Source organism: Gymnoscopelus braueri (genome assembly GCF_963280865.1).
Source record: "Gymnoscopelus braueri genome assembly, chromosome: 4".
In the NCBI taxonomy this organism is placed as follows: domain Eukaryota; kingdom Metazoa; phylum Chordata; class Actinopteri; order Myctophiformes; family Myctophidae; genus Gymnoscopelus; species Gymnoscopelus braueri.
In genome coordinates this window covers 53,713,204-53,731,910 of record NC_137605.1, presented here as the reverse complement: position 1 = coordinate 53,731,910, position 18,707 = coordinate 53,713,204, and the positions used below count along the sequence as shown (strand labels likewise).

Here is an 18,707-nt window from a genome sequence, read left to right as displayed (position 1 = left end):
GGGTTAGATTGGGCGTAATTCCCTAGCATCGTGTCCAGTGGGTGTACTTTAAAAGCCATCCTTGGATACCTCCCGTCTTACATTATTTGTTAGGGTTCTCAGCTGGAATTCTTAGGCTACTGTAGTCACTGTTTGTTGTGTTTTGTGCTGTGCTGTGTTGTGCTGTTTATGCCCGTCGCTGACTCATGCTACAGAAACAGGAGATAGGCTCCTGGCCTATGGGCCACATGGCTCTGGAACTGTTGTTTCCCAAGGCTATGTTGGTTATTTTACCATTGTTGTTGTCCATGTGATGGCCTGCTGGTCAACGCATTTTAACAAAACATTTTAAGTTAGTGTACTGTAGTTACAAAAAGTAATCACAAATAATGCCTATTATAAAGGTGACAGTAATAGTCATATTTTATATCACTACTGTATGGAGAGCAAAACACACGTACAGGAGTGGTACTTTCATAGACTGACTGATCAACTGGTTGATGCACTTTGGCTGACTGCTCTTAGCTCTAACTACTTTGGACAGATACTGCATGTGGGCTGCTGTCGTTTGAATTCCTGGGCTGATTTGTGTGCCCAGTGTTGACCTGTTCAAACACAGCTGACATGAGGCATTAACGATCGGCATTCTTTATCATATCCCCCCCCTCCCAATTGCCCTGTGCCTTTTCATACACACGCACAACCCCAAAACATTGTCATCACATATCCCACTCAGAGTGGTGGGAAGACAGAGCGGTGACAACGTTGGCTTTAAACATGTCAACAAGGCAGGTAACATTAGCTGTTCATACTAAAATATGAGCAAATATTATGTTTCTTTTTAAGATATATTGACTACATAACTACATACACATGTCAGTGTACGCACGCGCGCACACACACACACACACACACACACACACACACACACACACACACACACACACACACACACACACACACACACACACACACACACACACACACACACACACACACACACACACACACACACAGTAATGTTTAAAGGTTTCTTTACAGATTTTAAATGCGTGTGCCTAATATCTATGTGTGACGTGACGATCAAGTATTTGAAACTTTCTTTGTTGCCTCCCCTCCTCCACCACTCTGACCTCACACAGACAGAAAGATGGAGGGAGGGAGGGAGGGAGGGAGGGCATGCATCCTGGTGGAGCTCTAGTCTCTACTGAATGCATTTTTCTAGTTCCAGAGAAACTTCTCTACAGTGGTTCCATCTTTTAGCCATATGTTGATGTTCTCCACATCTGGTTAAAATCAACACCCCCACATATCTCTCTCTCTCTCTCTCTCTCTCTCTCTCTCTCTCTCTCTCTCTCTCTCTCTTGTTGTCCGTCTGAATGCCTGTACACGCACGCACGTACACACACGCACGCACGCACACACACACACACACACACACACACACACACACACACACACACACACACACACACACACACACACACACACACACACACACACACACACACACACACACACACACGTCTACGTAGAATGTAAGTGTTGTGAATGTGTCTTGTGTCTGCTACACCTTATCAGTGTTAACACAGACACACTCGCATTCACAGTACTGTAAACGGGAAGAAATCATTGTGTCAGTATTGAATAAACATGAAACGTTTGATGTAGGTGTGTGTGTGTGTGTGTGTGTGTGTGTGTGTGTGTGTGTGTGTGTGTGTTTAGGCTCTGTCCCGTTCCTTCCTCTGAAACAAATAATTTACTTTACAATACTTTGCATTGCTATATATGTTTACGGCCACACACACACACACACACACACACACACACACACACACACACACACACACACACACACACACACACACACACACACACACACACACACACACACAAACACGCACACGCACGCACACACACACACACACACACACACACACACACACACACACACACTTGTTGTAATAGGCCACTACTTGTGTTGTTGTGTGTGTGCAGGATTGCAGCGTTGTCACGGCGACGAGGAGAGAGGAACGGAGGAGAGGAGTGAAGAAGAGGCAGGAGAAGGAGGAGGAGGAGGAGGAGGAGAGGACAGGAACGGAGGGAGCAGTAGGAGGAGACGAGGAGACGAGGAGGATGTCTGTGTTTAAGCTCCAGAACGTGGAGGATTACTATGAGATAGGAGATCTGCTGGGGAGGTACATGCTAGTAGGAATACTGATACTAGTGGAAAAATCACACCCTGTGTGAAGTGGGCGGTGTCTTGCTAGCTAATCACAATACTGAATGGAGTCAACCAATCATGTACAAAAGATAAATACATTTATTGAAACACTCTTTATGATGGACGAAACCATAACTTGAAAAAAACAAATTTTTGGTTTTTTTCAAGTTATGGTTGCTTATATAGGGCTATGCACATGTGTCATGTGACACTGGCCAATCACAGTCCTGAATAGATTGTGATTGGCCAATCACAGCGCAGGATAATTGTACAAATTTCCAAACCTCACTTTCAGGGCCGGTTTCACTGCCCACGATATTTGTACATTTTTCCAAATCTCACTTATAGGGGCGGTTTCACCGCCCAAAAACTAATAGTAGTAATACTATTACTAGCGGTGGTGGACAAAGTATATACTCGAGTAAATACTTAAGTATTCACAAGTTAATAAGTACATTTTCAGAGATTGTCTGACATTTTCAGGAATTTTCTAAAATAGTGAAAATAGCAGATCTACAAACTCACAACGCACCGTGCTGCGACGCATTTTGAGCTTGTAGATCTGCTATTTTCACTATATTTGAAATGGGGCTTAAGTGGTTAATTTATAGGCCTAGAGTTGTTCAGTAATACCCCCCCCCCATCCCCCCTGTCTCAAGCACTTTAATAAACAACAAATACAAATTCAGGTCGGGATACCAACTTTGTCCAATCAGGAGAGAGAACTCAAACACGATACAGGATAAAGAAGTAACAAAAAAAGAGCAGACGACTTGGAATTGAAACACTATAACATTTAAGCTGATAAATCAATGATCTGTGGGATTCTCTCTCCTGATTGGATCAAATTTGGTATCCCGAGCGTTTGTGCACAGCCAAGCATAAATCAGGCATAAATCTCCTCTCTGTCTCCTCCCACTCCCAGTGGTCACTATGGTCAGGTGCGCTCTGTCCGGGAGCGTTCGTCGGGCGTGCTGTGGGCGGGGAAGTTCCTGAAGTTGCGTCGCAGCGCCAGCAGTCGTCTGGGGGTGGAGCGGCGGACGGTGGAGCGCGAGGTGGAGATCCTGCAGTCTCTACGCCATCCTCACATCCTCGCACTGCGAGACGTGTTCGAGAGCAGAGCAGAGGTGGTGCTCGTTGTGGAACTGTGAGTGTGTGCGTGTGTGTGTGCGTGTGCGTGTGCTATGTGTGTGTGTGCGTGTGCGTGTGCGTGTGTGTGTGTGTGTGTGTGCGTGTGCGTGTGTGAGCGCATGCGCGTGTGTGTGTTCAAGATTTAAAGTTTCTTTATTTCACTGGTTCTCAAACATTTTCATGTCAAGGACCCCCAAATTGATTTGTATTTAGCCGTGGACCCACATTCGAAAATGTCTTGTGTCACCGATCCCGATAAAATTTGTTAAAAAAAAAATTCACAAATTGTTTCAAGATTTCTCTAATTTCTCTCAAAAATAGAAAATCTACAAGCGGAAAACGTGCCGTGGCTTGTTGTGAGTTTGTAGATAGGCTATTTTTCAATATCCGAATTATCCGTATTAAAAAAAGGGTTAAAGTGGTTAAACTGATTTTGATACTAAATTAACCCATTTAGACCTGAGGCCGATTCTAAAAACGCCTTCTAAATCCTGACCTAAGTTTTCTGAAAAATGTTAATAAATGTATGTTGCCATAATACTCTACATAGCAACAACCACACAGAAAGGGGTTCCCGGATTGTGTGCGTGTGCGTGTGCGTGTGTGCGTGTGCGTGTGCGTGTGTGTGTGTGTGTGTGTGTGTGTGTGTGTGTGTGTGTGTGTGTGTGCGCGTGCGTGCGTGCGCGCGTGCGTGCGTGCGTGCGTGCGTGTGTGTGTGTGTTATTTCCGTACTGTTGCAATCTTCTCTAATCCTCCTATAATCTAACTGACATATTCACATATCACATATCAACCTCTCCTCTCCTCTCCTCTCCTCTCCTCTCCTCTCCTCTCCTCTCCTCTCCTCTCCTCTCCTCTCCTCTCCTCTATAGCATCAGTGGAGGGGAGTTGTTTGACTTCATAGCAGAGAAGGAGAATTTGTCAGAGGAAGAAGCCATCTTGTTTTTAAAGCAGATGCTGAAGGGAGTGTCCTTCATGCATAGCAAAAACGTCGCACACTTTGACCTCAAGGTAACACACACACACACACATACATGTATGTTTGCGCACATAACACGCACGTGCGCGCGCACGTGCGTAGACTGCGTACACACACACACACACACACACACACACACACACACACACACACACACACACACACACACACACACACACACACAGCCTGTTTATCCACCAGTATTTTAATCTGTCTGTCTGTCTGTCTGTCTGTCTGTCTGTCTGTCTGTCTGTCTGTCTGTCTGTCTGTCTGTCTGTCTGTCTGTCTGTCTGTCTGTCTGTCTGTCTGTCTGGCTGTCTGGCTGTCTGGCTGTCCATCCCTCCACCCATCACTCCATCCCTCCCTCCCTCCAGCCAGAGAACATGATGCTGGCAGACAGCAGTGTTGCTCATCCTGACATAAAGATCATAGATTTTGGACTGGCTCATCGCTTCAGTCCAGGGGAGGAGTACAGGAGTCTGTCTGGAACCCCCCAGTACATTGGTAATGGAACAGTCCACACGCACACACACACACACACACACACACACACACACACACACACACACACACACACACACACACACACACACACACACACACACACACACACACACACACACACACACATGTTGCCCACATGTATTTTGTTATTTTCACTGCTACAATGTTGAGGAACCAAAACCAAAGAATGCGGGTCTTGTCATGGCATTATAAATAGTTTGTGGGTGTTAACTCGCTAAAGATGACAAGCGTGCATAGCATCCGTGAGCCTCAGTGAAAGGTATTTAGTGACAAATACTGTATGAGGCGCTCTGGACTAAAGTCCAATGATCTGGACTTCCTGCTTTCTCACAGTGCAGATGCTTCGCTGCTTGTTCTTGCCTATGTTTACATTCTTCTGCTGATCTTCTTTGATTTTTTTCTTTGAGAGACTATGAGCAGCTCCTCTATACTTGTAAATGTATTTTCTTTGTAGATGTAGTAGGCTTTTGCCATATTTATTTTACCTCCAGTAATACGTGAGCAAGGCCTACCAAACATAGACCTATACATGCAGTGACAGGGTACATGGTGCTTAGCTAAAGCTAAACTAGCATCAAGATGCCCACTTCCATCTCCACATAGACCACGCCCAAAAACTGCAACAGAATTGCAGTGCTGGAAACCAAACTGTACCAAATAGAAGTGAATGTGGAAGTGAATGGACTTCTGTGTGTTGGCCTGTATCTTTTCCCTGTTTCTCTGTCTCTCTATGGGAGGCAGGGGGATGAGGCACTGGGGGGCTAGTGTGAATCTACTGGTGAAGGAATGTTTCTCTCTAGCTCTCTCTCCCTCTCTCATTCTCCCCGAGGCTAGGGACAGATTACGGAGGCCTTGCTTCCTCTCCCAGCATGCCCTGGGGAGAGAATAAGGACAGGTGTTCTTAACACCCTATTGGAGGGGGTTGGGGGGGGTGGGGGTTGTTGTCCGAAAGGGTCACATAACGGGAGTTAAGTGATGCATACTATATGGCATACATGGGCAACTGGCGGCCCGGGGTCCACATGCGGACCCCACCTTCACTTAATGCGGCCCACAGGTTAATATCGAAATACTGATATATTATTGATTTCAGCTACAGTTCCAAACATGCAAACATGACCCGCTTTAATTACTTCAGTCTATATTAGTAGCTTATTGACTAGTATTAGTCTTTTTTATGTCCAATGTATTTGTATTTAAGTTAATAAAGTTAACATAAGTATAACTAAATGCATTTGAAATTAAATAAAAATTTTACTTTTCAGGATTCTATTTCAAAATTAGCAAAAATCAACAGGATTTCAATTCAAAAATAGCAAAAATAGCAGATCTACAAGCTCCATACGCTTTTGAGCTTGTAGATCAGCTATTTTTGCTACTTTTGTGTGACATAGAATGGCGAAGTACGGCATTAATTTACGAAAAAAGTTAAAATAAGGAGATAAGAGGTGAAAAAAGTTAAAATAAGGAGATAAGAGGTGTCTGCCCGACAGTATGTGGCCCTCTGGAGTGAGTGTGGAAATATAGTGGCCCTCTCCATCATCAAAGTTGCATCACCACTGCTGTATGGGGAACAACACCAATATATACCCTGAAGAAGGCAGTCAGCTGCTGAAAACGTTCGTTCTCATTACTCTGCGTCCAGAATAAAATATTGGCACTTTGGCTACCAGTGTGTGCGGCCGCTTTATTGTCTCTTGAAGACTATCGTTTGGATCCTTCTGCTGTGGACCGGCACCACTACAAGGGCTTTGGTGTGCGTAGCATTGCTGTGCACCGTGAACACCATGGACTCAAAACAGTGGACAGGAGTAGTCCTGTACTGTGCTAACAAACAGCTAATTAGCACAAACATGACCCCCAAGAAGCAGAAGGAAGGACCGTGTAGCGGGTAACACATTCCCCTGGAACTCTCAAGCCTTAAAGGGACATTTCGCAGATTTTGCAACTAGATCTTCTTTTAATGAAGTTTAGGACTCAAGAAACAGATCCTGTTTTTTTTTTGGTGTATAATCTGTGTTTTTAGATATCTAGTAATGTTCGAAGATTTCGTGACGTTATTTACGTCACGAAATATTGGTCTCATTCCTTTCCGCACTACATGTTGTCTCGACGCGTCTCAGTCAGACCAGCTCCAAAGACAGCCCCAAGTGTCCGTAACACTTTGTTCAACCTTCATTCCTCACTCGGCCACTCCCATTAGCTGCGGCCAGCGGGCAACCCCCCTTGCAGAGTGAGGCATTACTTTACCTGAGTTATCTTCTGATAGTTGTACTTGAATGTTGACATGAAATAATAATCCTGTTTAGTGTTTCATTAGCGCAAGTGTGAAAAAAAAACAAAATACAGCGTGGAGTGGCCGCGCTGGTAAACAAACACCGTCGCAAAAGGCTAGGATCACAATACCAAGGATTCTACAGTGATGTCACTACTATGCGACACGGAAGTGGAACTGCATAAAGATACCAAGGATTTGTCAGTGATGTGACATCACTAACGAATCCTTGGACATATATGTAACTAGATGAACGTGTGCGAGGTACACGTTCTTCAGCTCTTCTAACTTCCAGTGTTGCCAGATATTGTGAGAGAAATAAGCAACCAGGTCTATGAAAACAAGCCCAAAAGAAGATAACTAGGCCAAGAGCACTTTACCTAGACATGGGATATTATATAGGCCTATTTGAAAATTGCCGATCTACAAGCTCACAACGCTTCGCGACCCATTGTGAGCTTGTAGATCTGCTATTTACAAAAAAAATCTTGAGGGGGAAATAGTGCAAAATGTGGAATATTTTTGACACATATTTGTTAGGGGCTCCCTGGCACAAATTATAATTTCAGATGGGGGTCTGTGGAAAAATACATGAACATGTTTGAGAACCACTGGTTTAAACAACAATCAAAACATTTTGAAACAAGCCCAAATATCAACTACATTTTAGAAAGAAGCCGCTTATAATAAGCAGACATGGCAACACTGGCATGCTGTTTGTATGTTGTTGTTGGAGATCACACCCACATGCAACCTCCCCTCCTCACAAGGAGGGGCAGTGCACCAAAGTAGTATGGTCATTGTAGTAATGCAGCAGTCCAGTCAAACCCTAGTCAAACACACAGATTTCATTATTTTTCTGGCCATAGGGTGCAAATTTTAAATTGTGCTACTGTTATCTACTACAAATACTATTACCATTGAGTGATTGCAGTTTCTTCCAGGGGTGAAATGCTCCTTTAAAGTAATTCATCCCCCAGTGAAATGAGAGGGCGAGTAACAGGCCTGAGATTTGGGATGCAAGCGACTGGCCAGTGCTGTCCACCCCGACATAGCGCCTTTCAACCCCCACATCAACAATGGACGACTGCCAAAGGGAGAACTAAAAACAAAACCTCCCCAACAGAGAGGAGTTTGCAGCCGGAGAACTGGTTTACTCCACTGCTGCAGGAGGACCCTGGATGTCCGTCTTTTGGCCCGGATAATGGCTCATCTTCAGTGGTGGAAAAAGTACTCAGATATTTTACTTAAGTAAAAGTATCAATACCGCAATATAGAAATACTCCGTTACAAGTAAAAGTCTGTAATTCAAAATGTACTTGAGTAAAAGTACAAAAGTATTGATATCAAAATGTACTTAAAGTATCAAAAGTAAAAGTACTAAAATGTTTGAAAATAGCAGATCTACAAGATCACAAAGCGTCGTGATGCGACGCGTTGTGAGCTTGTAGATCGGCTATTTTCAAATAGCCTAGGTATAAAATAGGGCTAAAGTGGTTAATGTTTGTTTTATAATATAATAATTGATAATTGCAAAGTAACTACGGTAGTAACTAAAGTTTTCAAATAATTGTAGTGGAGTGAAAGTACAATATTTGCCTCTGAGATGTAGTGGAGTAGAAGTAAAAGTACAGAAAATTGGAAATACTCCAGTAAAGTAAAAATACCTCATAACTGTACTTAAGTACAGTACTTGAGTACAGTTACTTTACACCACTGCTCATCTTCACCCAGCAGGGTAAGAAGAACCAAGAATAACTCTTGGCTACAGAAAAAAGGCTACAGAAGAGAAAGCTACTGTATGACGACAGCCTGAAATTCAATTGTTGTGTGACTCCGCTGTGATAGACGTAAGAACCATGAGACATTGATAAAGGTCTCTGACGCGAGTGAAAGAATGCACGTCCAACGGTGAAAGCCATCGTGGGGAATAATGACTTGGACAAACAATTAGTCTGAAAAGGCACTTCACTGCTTTATATAACACACTCGGCCCTTTGAATGTCGACGTGTTACATCAGTGGGGGCCTACTACCGCCTACTAGAAGAGGAGCTGAGAGATTCAACAGATTGCACTGCACTGAGCAAACGGCTGTCAGCTGCATGTACCAGACAATTCAGTGCATTTTATAGACTATGTTTCTTTTTCTTTTTTTTTTAATGGGACCACAGACATCTCTTTAACCCATTAAGACCTGAGGCCGATTCTACAAAACAAATCTTCTAAATCCTAACAGTTTTTTGAAAAAAACCTATGTTGCTACATCAGCGGTTCTCAAATTTTTCATATCAAAGGCGGACAAAATGATATGTATTTAACCGCGGACCCGACCATCTCAAAATATGTCGTTCCAGGGACCCCTAGAAGCAAAGATTTGAGTTACAAATGTTTGCTTTAAAAATATAAATATTCAAAGATTTGAACAAATTGTCACATATCATGCTTGTAGCTGATCTACAAGCATGTAGCCGCGCTACGAGCTTGTATATCTGCTATTTTTGAATAGCAGATGCGTTCCCTGTCTTAATGGGTTAAGGCAGATGGACTTAAACCTCAACAAGTTAGGCATAAGATTGTTTACCTCTTGTTTACCTTAACATGCTTTGCTCCCTACATCTCCCCCCTCTACCAAGAGGACAGGACACGAGAAGCCAAAACAAAGCCACATGATTTCCTCCTTAACAAACCTTAGAGAGAGAGAGCTCTAAACATGAGTCATCCCTTCAAACCCAATCCTCATCAGTCTCCTCTAAACTCAACCTCTCCCCTACCTACCCCCCCCCCCTCTCTTGGAATTCACTGGAAGAGCTGGTCAGTGTTGGAACAAAATGTACCCCCCCCCACCCCTGCCCTACTTCTTGACGTCCGGCTCTACCATTATAGGGCATAGAAGTGGCGGCTATTTTCCGGTTCCATCGTCTCTATAGAGACCAATTCATCCAGTTTCAGAGAGTCCTTGAGTTGTTCCATTTGTCCGGGGCATAAAAGATGAAAGCAGTCTTTCCATGTTCACTGTTCATTCATTTCATTGAGATTTCTTTACTTATTATTTTGCAATGTCATTTTACTCTATTAGTTTCTATTTAATTCTTACTACTTTTTTTTTAAAACTGTATTCAAATTTCCTTTATATTATGTTTTTTGCTATTTGTCCTACATAGGTGTTTCCTAATATGGAGATGGGTGTTAAAATATGGTAAAACTTCTCCATCTTTATTGTTACTGAATTCAAATGTTCTGATATAACGTGTTTCTTTTGCTTAATGTTTATGTTAAGCACATTGAATTGCCTTGTTGTTGAAAAGTGCTGCATAAATAAACTTCCTCTTTCCATCTCTCCCTTGTATGATTCTGCTGAACTGCTATCTGTCCTAAACATAGTTTTCAAACCACAAAATTAAGGATGTGAATTAATGTCATATACATAAGCAGTTGTCAAATGTCAAACCATGTGGCAGAACACATGAACTTGATTCCTATGCCATTATGTGTTCACCTGTCTATCTCTCATCTTTATATATCAGTGTTCCTCAAAGTGGGGTCCGGGGACCCCCAGGGGTCTGTGAGGGGGTTCCAGGGGGTCCCCAGCATTAGAATCAATTTACCCACTTTAACCCTAAATACAGTACATAGGCTATTTGAAATACCTGTAGCCAATCTACAAGCCAAGTGAGCTTGTAGATCTGCTATTTTCAAAGAAATCTAGATTCTTTTTATTTTTATAAAAGTGTAATATTTTTTAAACATTTTAACTACACATCTTTTATGGGCTCCCTGGCACAAAATATTTCCAAATGGGCGTCCAGAGCCAACTACATATTAGTTTGGGCGACCTTGACATGAAAGACTTGACTTGAGAACCACGCTCTATATCTATTCTCACTTTGAAAGCAGAAAAAAGAAGATAATTATGTGAACGATATCTAACATGCCCCCCTCCCTCTCTCTCTTCTAGCTCCAGAGGTTATAAACTACGAAACACTGAGCTCAGCAGCAGATATGTGGTAAGCAGTGTTGATTTCGTCGACTAAAACTATGACGAAAAATGTTGGTCGACTACCTTTTAATACTGACGAAAACTAAATAAAAACCAAATAAAAACTAAGCTATGATGACTAAAACTAAGACTAAACATATTGACAATTTTGTCAACAAATAAAAACTAGACTAAAATGTTAGTGAGGGTCTAGTGGAGAAGATATCCAGTAGAACTAAAAGACTTATTTTGTGTTTGGTTGCGCTTGGGTGTTGCGCTCTGAAAATAGCAGATCTACAAGCTCACAACGCGTCGCAGTGCGACGCGTTGTGAGCTTGTAGATCTGCTATTTTCAGCATCCAACCAAGTGTAAAATCAGCCATTACGACGCCACCAAGGGCCGCCAAAATATTTTTTTTAGTCAACTAAATCAACTGTAGATTTAGTCGACTATAATCTAAAAGAAATTTGCTGTCAAAATCAACACTGGTGGACGTGCTGTTGTCTGCCTGTCTGTTCACCCTGCATGTTTCAACTGCTACCATATGAAATAGATCTGACCTCTGAAGTGGACATGAATACACAATCAAACGTCATAAAACAGAAATATTCACATTGACATAGTCACATTTCCCCCTGTCAGGGTTTATTTCTCGATAATGACTTGCTCCCCATTGATTATTATATCCCTTGCATACGTAACCAGCTCCAGTAGCCTTTATATTCCAGTTCATATTGACATCATAACAGTCTCCACTACATATTCAGGTGTGTTGTCATTGTGAGTTATCGGATTGTTTGTGTCGATGCAGTCTTTCATATGAATGTTCTTCTGTTTGTTACAGGAGTATTGGTGTTATAACATACATACTGTGAGTATTCAAGCCTAGGCTGTGAGCCACTGCTAATATTATCTACCGTTCAGTGTACTGAAATCCCTTCAATTAAAACATAAAATAAAAGGCGCTCAAAATGTGTGTCCAAAAATGAGAACACATAAAATGGTCACACAGCTTACTTCCTTCATGGTTTTATTATTGTAAATCTACATGTGTCTCAGTTCCACTTTTCACACACTCTTTGTGTACCAGATGTGGTAGATTCTACTGTTGGTGGTTATAATGTACTAACAGCTTTATATGGTTACACCCATTACAAGCTAAATGATGCTAATGTAAATGTAAATGCTCTACATTTAACCTCAAGGATCATACGGCTAGCTATCTAACAACCTTTATGGATCACTAGCATTTACACTGGATAGATTTTGATGATAGTAGTACCCATAATGATTTGTGCAATCAGCCATATGGTTGAATTTAGGCATTATAGTTTGTTGTTTCATTAATTGATTTTACTTAGGTTATGGTTACGTTTAGGCTTGGGTTTGGTGTGGTTAAGGTTAGGGTAAGGCCCCGGGGGGTGGGTGGGGTTTGGGTGGGGCCAGTAAGTACCTGCTTTGTTTGGCCCCACTCATCATGCTGGGTATTGTCCTGTTAACCGATCCATTCTAACGCATTCCATTGTGCATTATACTGCTTGCTATAGCTAACAAGCAGCCGTTATGGTATGGTACTGCATTTTCAGCCTTGTCCCTCTGTCTGTTTTGTAGTCTGAGTGGAATCTCACCGTTCCAAGGCTCCAGTGATGACGAGACACTCAGGAATATTGTTGCCATGCAGTATGAGTTTGATGAAGAATATTTCGGGGACACCAGTGCCATGGCCAAAGACTTCATAGAGAAACTACTGCTCAAGGAACCTCTGTAATAATCAACACACTACATATCAACTTTTCATAAACCATTATTTAAAGCTGAAATAAGCCATTTCTAACCGTTTCTAACACAGTGTGTTAGAAACACACAAAGTCGATGATGAAATTTACACCTTCTGTGTAACTTAGTCATACTTCTCCTTTTTATTATTGTACAGTACACACTGCTACAGGGGTCTTCAACAGAGGGTCCGGGACCCCTAGGGGGTCCTCAGAGTTACTACAGGGGGTCCGCCAAATCTTTGTGTGATAGGAACCTTTTACCACTTGAACCCCCATCCCTTTTCTGAGGTGAACTTTAGCCAAAAATAGCAGATCTAGCGCGAGGCGTTGTGAGCTTGTAGATCTGCTATTTTTGGCAAAGAGGTATAGGTGTAGAGGGAAAAAAAGAGCAGACCAAGTAAACAAAAAAGGTTTAATCTGAAGCACAATTTTATACAATATAGAGGGGGTCCCTGCTTCGTCACTGTCTTAGCTAGGGGGTCCTTGGCCTAAAAACGTTGAAGACCCCTGCACTACTATATATATTGTTTGCTAAACAGATGGTAGGGGTCTGGTCCAATAGACTATGTTGGGGCCCTTTAGTTTGTATTTACTGACTGATCAGCTCATTGATGTGCTTTTGCTACTTTATTATATTTTATGTTTAAACATAATACTTCTGAAGGCCACTGTAATTTAAATTCCCAGGCTGTTCTTTGTTTCCAGTGAGCCTCTGCAATTACTGTAGCTGGTACATTTATACAGTCGAGTAGCCTATTAGTCTGCAATGCTGAAACCGTTTTGGGTTTCAGCATTGCAGACCCCATGTAATGTTAATCTCCATACATTAACATTACAGGGGGTCATTTGACTAGATGTTATTAAAATATTGCTTATTTTCAGCTTTAAAGAGGGAAGTTTGACACTTCCAGTAACAAGCTGCTTTACACACGGAACAGGACAACACTTAGACCACTGTTTTCCAAACAGTGGGTTGGGACCCATCTTTGGGTCATGGACCGATTTTTATGGGTAGCGAGTAAATGTCAAAAAAAAATCTGTTTCCTACATTAAAAAAAAAAGTATTATTTCAAAATATTTTTAAAAGTTGAAACAAAATAAATCACAACTTTTCATCAATTTGTCAAAAGTATTTTATAAATAAATTGAAGAAAATCTAATCATTTCCATAAATAAATTTAAAAGTAGTGAAAATAGCTTTGCGACGCGTTGTGAGCTTGTAGATCTGCTATTTTCACTAGTTTGGGTCTTGGGCAAATGTAATCTTTTTGGGGGGAGGTCTTTAGGTAAAAAGTTTGGGAACCACTGACTTAAACACACAAGTATGCCTTTATATAAATACTGCTCTGTGTTTTATACAGAGACAGAATGACAGCTGAAGAATGTCTCCTTCACCCCTGGATCAAGGTACTGTTAATAACTCATTAACAAAAATAAAGTTGTAAAAAACAAACAAACTCATAACTAGCATTAACTGTGCTGTTATAAACTGATGTTAAACCCATTAAGACCAGTAACGCATCTCTGTCATTTTAGATTTCTTTGGCTAATCAAAAATAGCAGATATACAAGCTCGAGCTTGTGGATCTGCTTTTATTTTTTTCGTGAAAATGTATGCAAATCTTTGAATTTATATTTTTTAAAGCGAACATTTGTGAAATATATACATTTTTTATACACGTTTCTTTTTCAAAAATAGCAGATCTGCAAGCTCATAGCGCGGCACTCGGTGCCGCGCTCTGAGCTTGTATATCTGCTATTTTTTAATAGCCAAAGAAATAGAAAATTACACGTATGCGTTCCCGGTCTTAATGGGTTAAAACAATACAGAGAATGTGAGTTCTGTAACACGTTTTGGACTAACGTGCCTCTGTCTGTCTTCCAGCCGTTGACTCGTAAACAGGCAGCTAATAGGAGCAGGTCATCCATCAACATGAAGAACTTTAAGAAGTTCAATGCCAAGAGGAAATGGAAGGTGAGCTTTTAAGTTATATCCTAACTCAGTAACTCTGAATTCATAATCCTAGCATCATGGTTGTTGGGTTCACCATGAGGGTTAGGGTAAAACACATGGCACTTCCATACACAAACCTTTCATTGCATTTGAATATTGTATGTATTTTAACCACTTAAACCCCATATGGTTGGCCGGAGTCCCTCTCTGTTTTCTGTTATTGTGGGGAAGGCTTTCACTGAAAATAGCAGATCGACGTCGCAGTGCGACACGTTGTAAGCTTGTCGTTATGCTATTTTCTGCGAAAGCCTTCCCCACAACAAGGATGCTGGGGTTGAAGTGGTTAATTGATGATTCTTCCTGGCCAATTCCACAGGGACTGAATCGTAGGAATCAGTAGGATTCGGATAGGAGATCTGTCATAAACACAGCATATTGTTTGAGATTGAGATCAGTCATAAATACAGCATATTACAATATAAGATGTAATCACACCAAGACATGTCATTCCTGTGTGTGTGTGTGTGTGTGTGTGTGTGTGTGTGTGTGTGTGTGTGTGTGTGTGTGTGTGTGTGTGTGTGTGTGTGTGTGTGTGTGTGTGTGTGTGTGTGTGTGTGCGTGTGCATGCGTGCACAAGTTGGTTGTGAGGGGCCTTCAAATGGCCGGCCTCTCCAAAAAGAGGGCCATACAGTTAGCAAGGTACTGCTCAGACAGTATCAGCTATTATAGGAAGCCGCTCAATTTGGAGGAGGCGTTGTTTCCTTTATCCATGTGACAAGTATGCCAACATTATTGTATGTAACAATGTTCTGCCTTATATGCACTTTGTAACTGGCTGTTTTCCTATTGTCTGACTGCACTGGCAGTGTTTATGTCCTTTGTACACGGCATTCTTGCACCTCTGTTTAAGTTAGACATAAATAAATATTTCAAATGTGTGTGCAGATGTCTTACAACCTGGTGCGGGTCTGTAACCGACTGAATCGTCTCCAGCTGCGGTGTAAGAGCAGAGCAGAGGACCAGGAACTGGTATGAGACCCACACTAAAGCTACTCAATGTTCTCACACTTCATACAAGCAACCACAACATGTACAGCACGTCCTGTCTACCAACCGTACTGTGTGTGTGTGTGTGTGTGTGTGTGTGTGTGTGTGTGTGTGTGTGTGTGTGTGTGTGTGTGTGTGTGTGTGTGTGTGTGTGTGTGTGTGTGTGTGTGTGTGTGTGTGTGTGTGTGTGTGTGTGTGTGTGTGTGTGTGTGTGTGTGTGTGTGTGTGTGTGCGTGCGTGCGTGCGCGTGCGTGTGTAGAGACAGTGCGAGAGTGATCAGGAGGACACAGACACCAAGCCGGCCTCTTTGATTCGCAGAAGGCTCAGCAGCAGTTCCTAATGACGACCACCAGGTGGACTCAGAGTTCTCCAAACCATGGACTGCAAGCCACTGGTATCCCTACTAGTGGCTACAGGGACTGTATTATTTAGGTTCTCGAGGGTCCTTGAGGTGGTTACAGGGGGTCCCCAGCAAAATGATTGATAGTTGGGAACCAATTGGACACTTGCAGGTCTGTAACTCTGACAACGTACAAATGGAACCAAATGGACCTGTACAAATGGAACCAAATGGACCCTTACAGGTCCATTTGGTTCCATTTGTACGCTGTCAGAGTTATGGCGGTCCGTGGCAAAATGGTCCTTGAAATTAAAAAAAGTTTCAGAACCACTGCTTTAAAGTTTTTTTTTCCTTTTTGACCCTGTCGAAAGCATCTGGTGACCCCTCTGGTGGTTCCCCGAACCAGTGGTTGAGAACCACTGTTTTTGACGTGACAGATTTTGAGTACATTCTGAAGATTTTGAATATTCAAAATCAATTTCCCCCTAATCTTTGCTTCGATTCAATTACGCCCGTAATGAATCGTTAAAACTTATGTGAGATGATTTAGGATTGTTTACAATAGTCAGTGTAACCATTAGTTGAACCCGTGTTTTTGAATGTTTACAGGTTGTTTATTAATGTTGACTTATGAGTGTGTTTGCTACAGTATGTGTAATGAGAACTGTTTGTATGCTACGTTTTACATGTGTGACATACTGTATATATAGTATACAGTGTGGACAATATGTACTTTGAACTTCATGAAGTGTTTTTAGAGCTGTGATTGCATCTTGCCTTTTCCTCACCTCAAATGTTTTCAGAAACATACTTTAGTCCCAATGGTTCTCAAAGTGGGGGTCCCCAGGGGGTTTCCAGCCAAATGAGTTAATATAGCATCAAAGTCAGTTTACCCACTTTAACCCCTGTTTTATGCAGTGGAATCATTTTTGAAACGTTGTAACAATACAAATCTTCTGGCACAAAAATATGTGTGGTCCGCAGACAAATACATTTGGGGGGTCCGTCACATGAAAATGTTTGAGAACCTCTGCTTTACCGGTTAGCTGTAAAAATGACATTGTGTGTGTGTGTGTGACAGAGTAAAAACCAGTGGTGGAAGTACTGTACTTTGAGGTATTTGTACTTTACTTGAGTATTTCCAATTTACTTCTACACTACATCTCAGAGGCAAATATCATACTTTTACTCCACTACAATTATTTGAAAACTTTAGTTACTAGTTACTTTGTAGATTTTGATTATTATAAAAAAATATACATTAACCACTTCAGCCCTATATACATTTCGGCCATTTGAAAATAGCCGATCTAGAAGCTCAGAATGTGTCGCGATGCGACGCATTGTGAGCTTGTAGATCTGCTATTTTCAAAAGATTTTTCATACATTTGAAAACTTGAAATGGGACATTCTGCATAATGAGTACTTTTACTTTTGGTACTTTAAGTACATTTTGATGCCAATACTTTTATACTTTTACTCAAGTACATTTTGAATCCCGGACTCTTACTTGTAACAGAGTATTTCTACATTGCAGTATTGATACTTTTACTTAAGTAAAACATTTGAGTACTTTTTCCACCACTGGTAAAAAAAACAAACGCGGCAGATTGACACGACCCAGGTGCTCAGTCTTGGATCAGAACTGTGGCCATAGCAACGGTCTGTTGTCCATAGCAACGGTCTGTTGTTCATAGCAGAGGTCTGCTATCGAGAAATCAGAATGCGGTGACAGACCAATCACAATCGAGCATTCCGACCAAGTGTGATTAATTGAGAGATCAGCTGGTTGGAATGAAAACTTATAGGATCCACTCAGATCCTGCAGCATGGATCAGGACTGGAGACAACACTGTTGTCCTCAGAGAAGATCTAACAGAAGAACCATACGTTAACAGGGTGGTGAAAGGGCCCGTGCTTTTGGTCATAGGTCATAGGTCAAACCATATCACTCAGTAACATAACTAGTGTTAAACATTCTCAAAGTGGGGTCCAAGGAACGCCAGGGGTTCCCCAGCTAAAAAAAACAGTTTAAACACTTAAGCCCTATTTTATTTTTTATTCTATCTACTGCTATTTTCGAAGAAAGCCTTGACAGATCTTCTTTTGCAGGGGTCCCTGGCACAACATATTTTCATATGGGGGTCCGCAGCCAAATACATCTGAATTTGGCGGTCCTTGACTCAAAACAGGTTTGAGAACCACTGATCTATTAGCATTAGTCTTAGTTCTAATAAATATAGATATTTGAGCTTCTAAGAGTGGCATGAACAGTTACAAGTGTTTGAAATGTGATGTTTGTGAATAAACCTGACTGGTTTGAGACTTTAATGTTATTATTCGAGATATGTTTTACTTTTAGTCATGGAAGTATGAACTACATGTACTGAAGTACTGTACTTAAGTACAATTACTGGAGTATTTCCAATTTTCAATACTTTTACTTCTGCTCCACTACATATCAGAGGCAAATACTGTACTTTTTACTCTACTCATT

General features: G+C 41.6%; 1 protein-coding gene across 1 annotated transcript in view; it reads left to right on the top strand.

Annotated features, from left to right (window-relative positions):
- The window catches only part of LOC308084563 (death-associated protein kinase 2-like), a 22,048-nt gene extending 5,613 nt beyond the window's left edge, over positions 1 to 16,435 (top strand). Inside the window, exons 2-12 of the mRNA XM_080427251.1 lie at positions 1,978 to 2,177; positions 3,129 to 3,350; positions 4,207 to 4,345; positions 4,688 to 4,817; positions 11,070 to 11,118; positions 11,936 to 11,962; positions 12,703 to 12,855; positions 14,231 to 14,276; positions 14,755 to 14,844; positions 15,769 to 15,852; positions 16,130 to 16,435. Coding sequence (XP_080283377.1) covers positions 2,116 to 2,177; positions 3,129 to 3,350; positions 4,207 to 4,345; positions 4,688 to 4,817; positions 11,070 to 11,118; positions 11,936 to 11,962; positions 12,703 to 12,855; positions 14,231 to 14,276; positions 14,755 to 14,844; positions 15,769 to 15,852; positions 16,130 to 16,210 — 1,083 coding nt within the window. The 5' untranslated portion in view covers positions 1,978 to 2,115 and the 3' untranslated portion in view covers positions 16,211 to 16,435. The remainder of the gene's footprint in view (positions 1 to 1,977; positions 2,178 to 3,128; positions 3,351 to 4,206; positions 4,346 to 4,687; positions 4,818 to 11,069; positions 11,119 to 11,935; positions 11,963 to 12,702; positions 12,856 to 14,230; positions 14,277 to 14,754; positions 14,845 to 15,768; positions 15,853 to 16,129) is intronic.
- Positions 16,436 to 18,707: the final 2,272 nt, after the last annotated feature.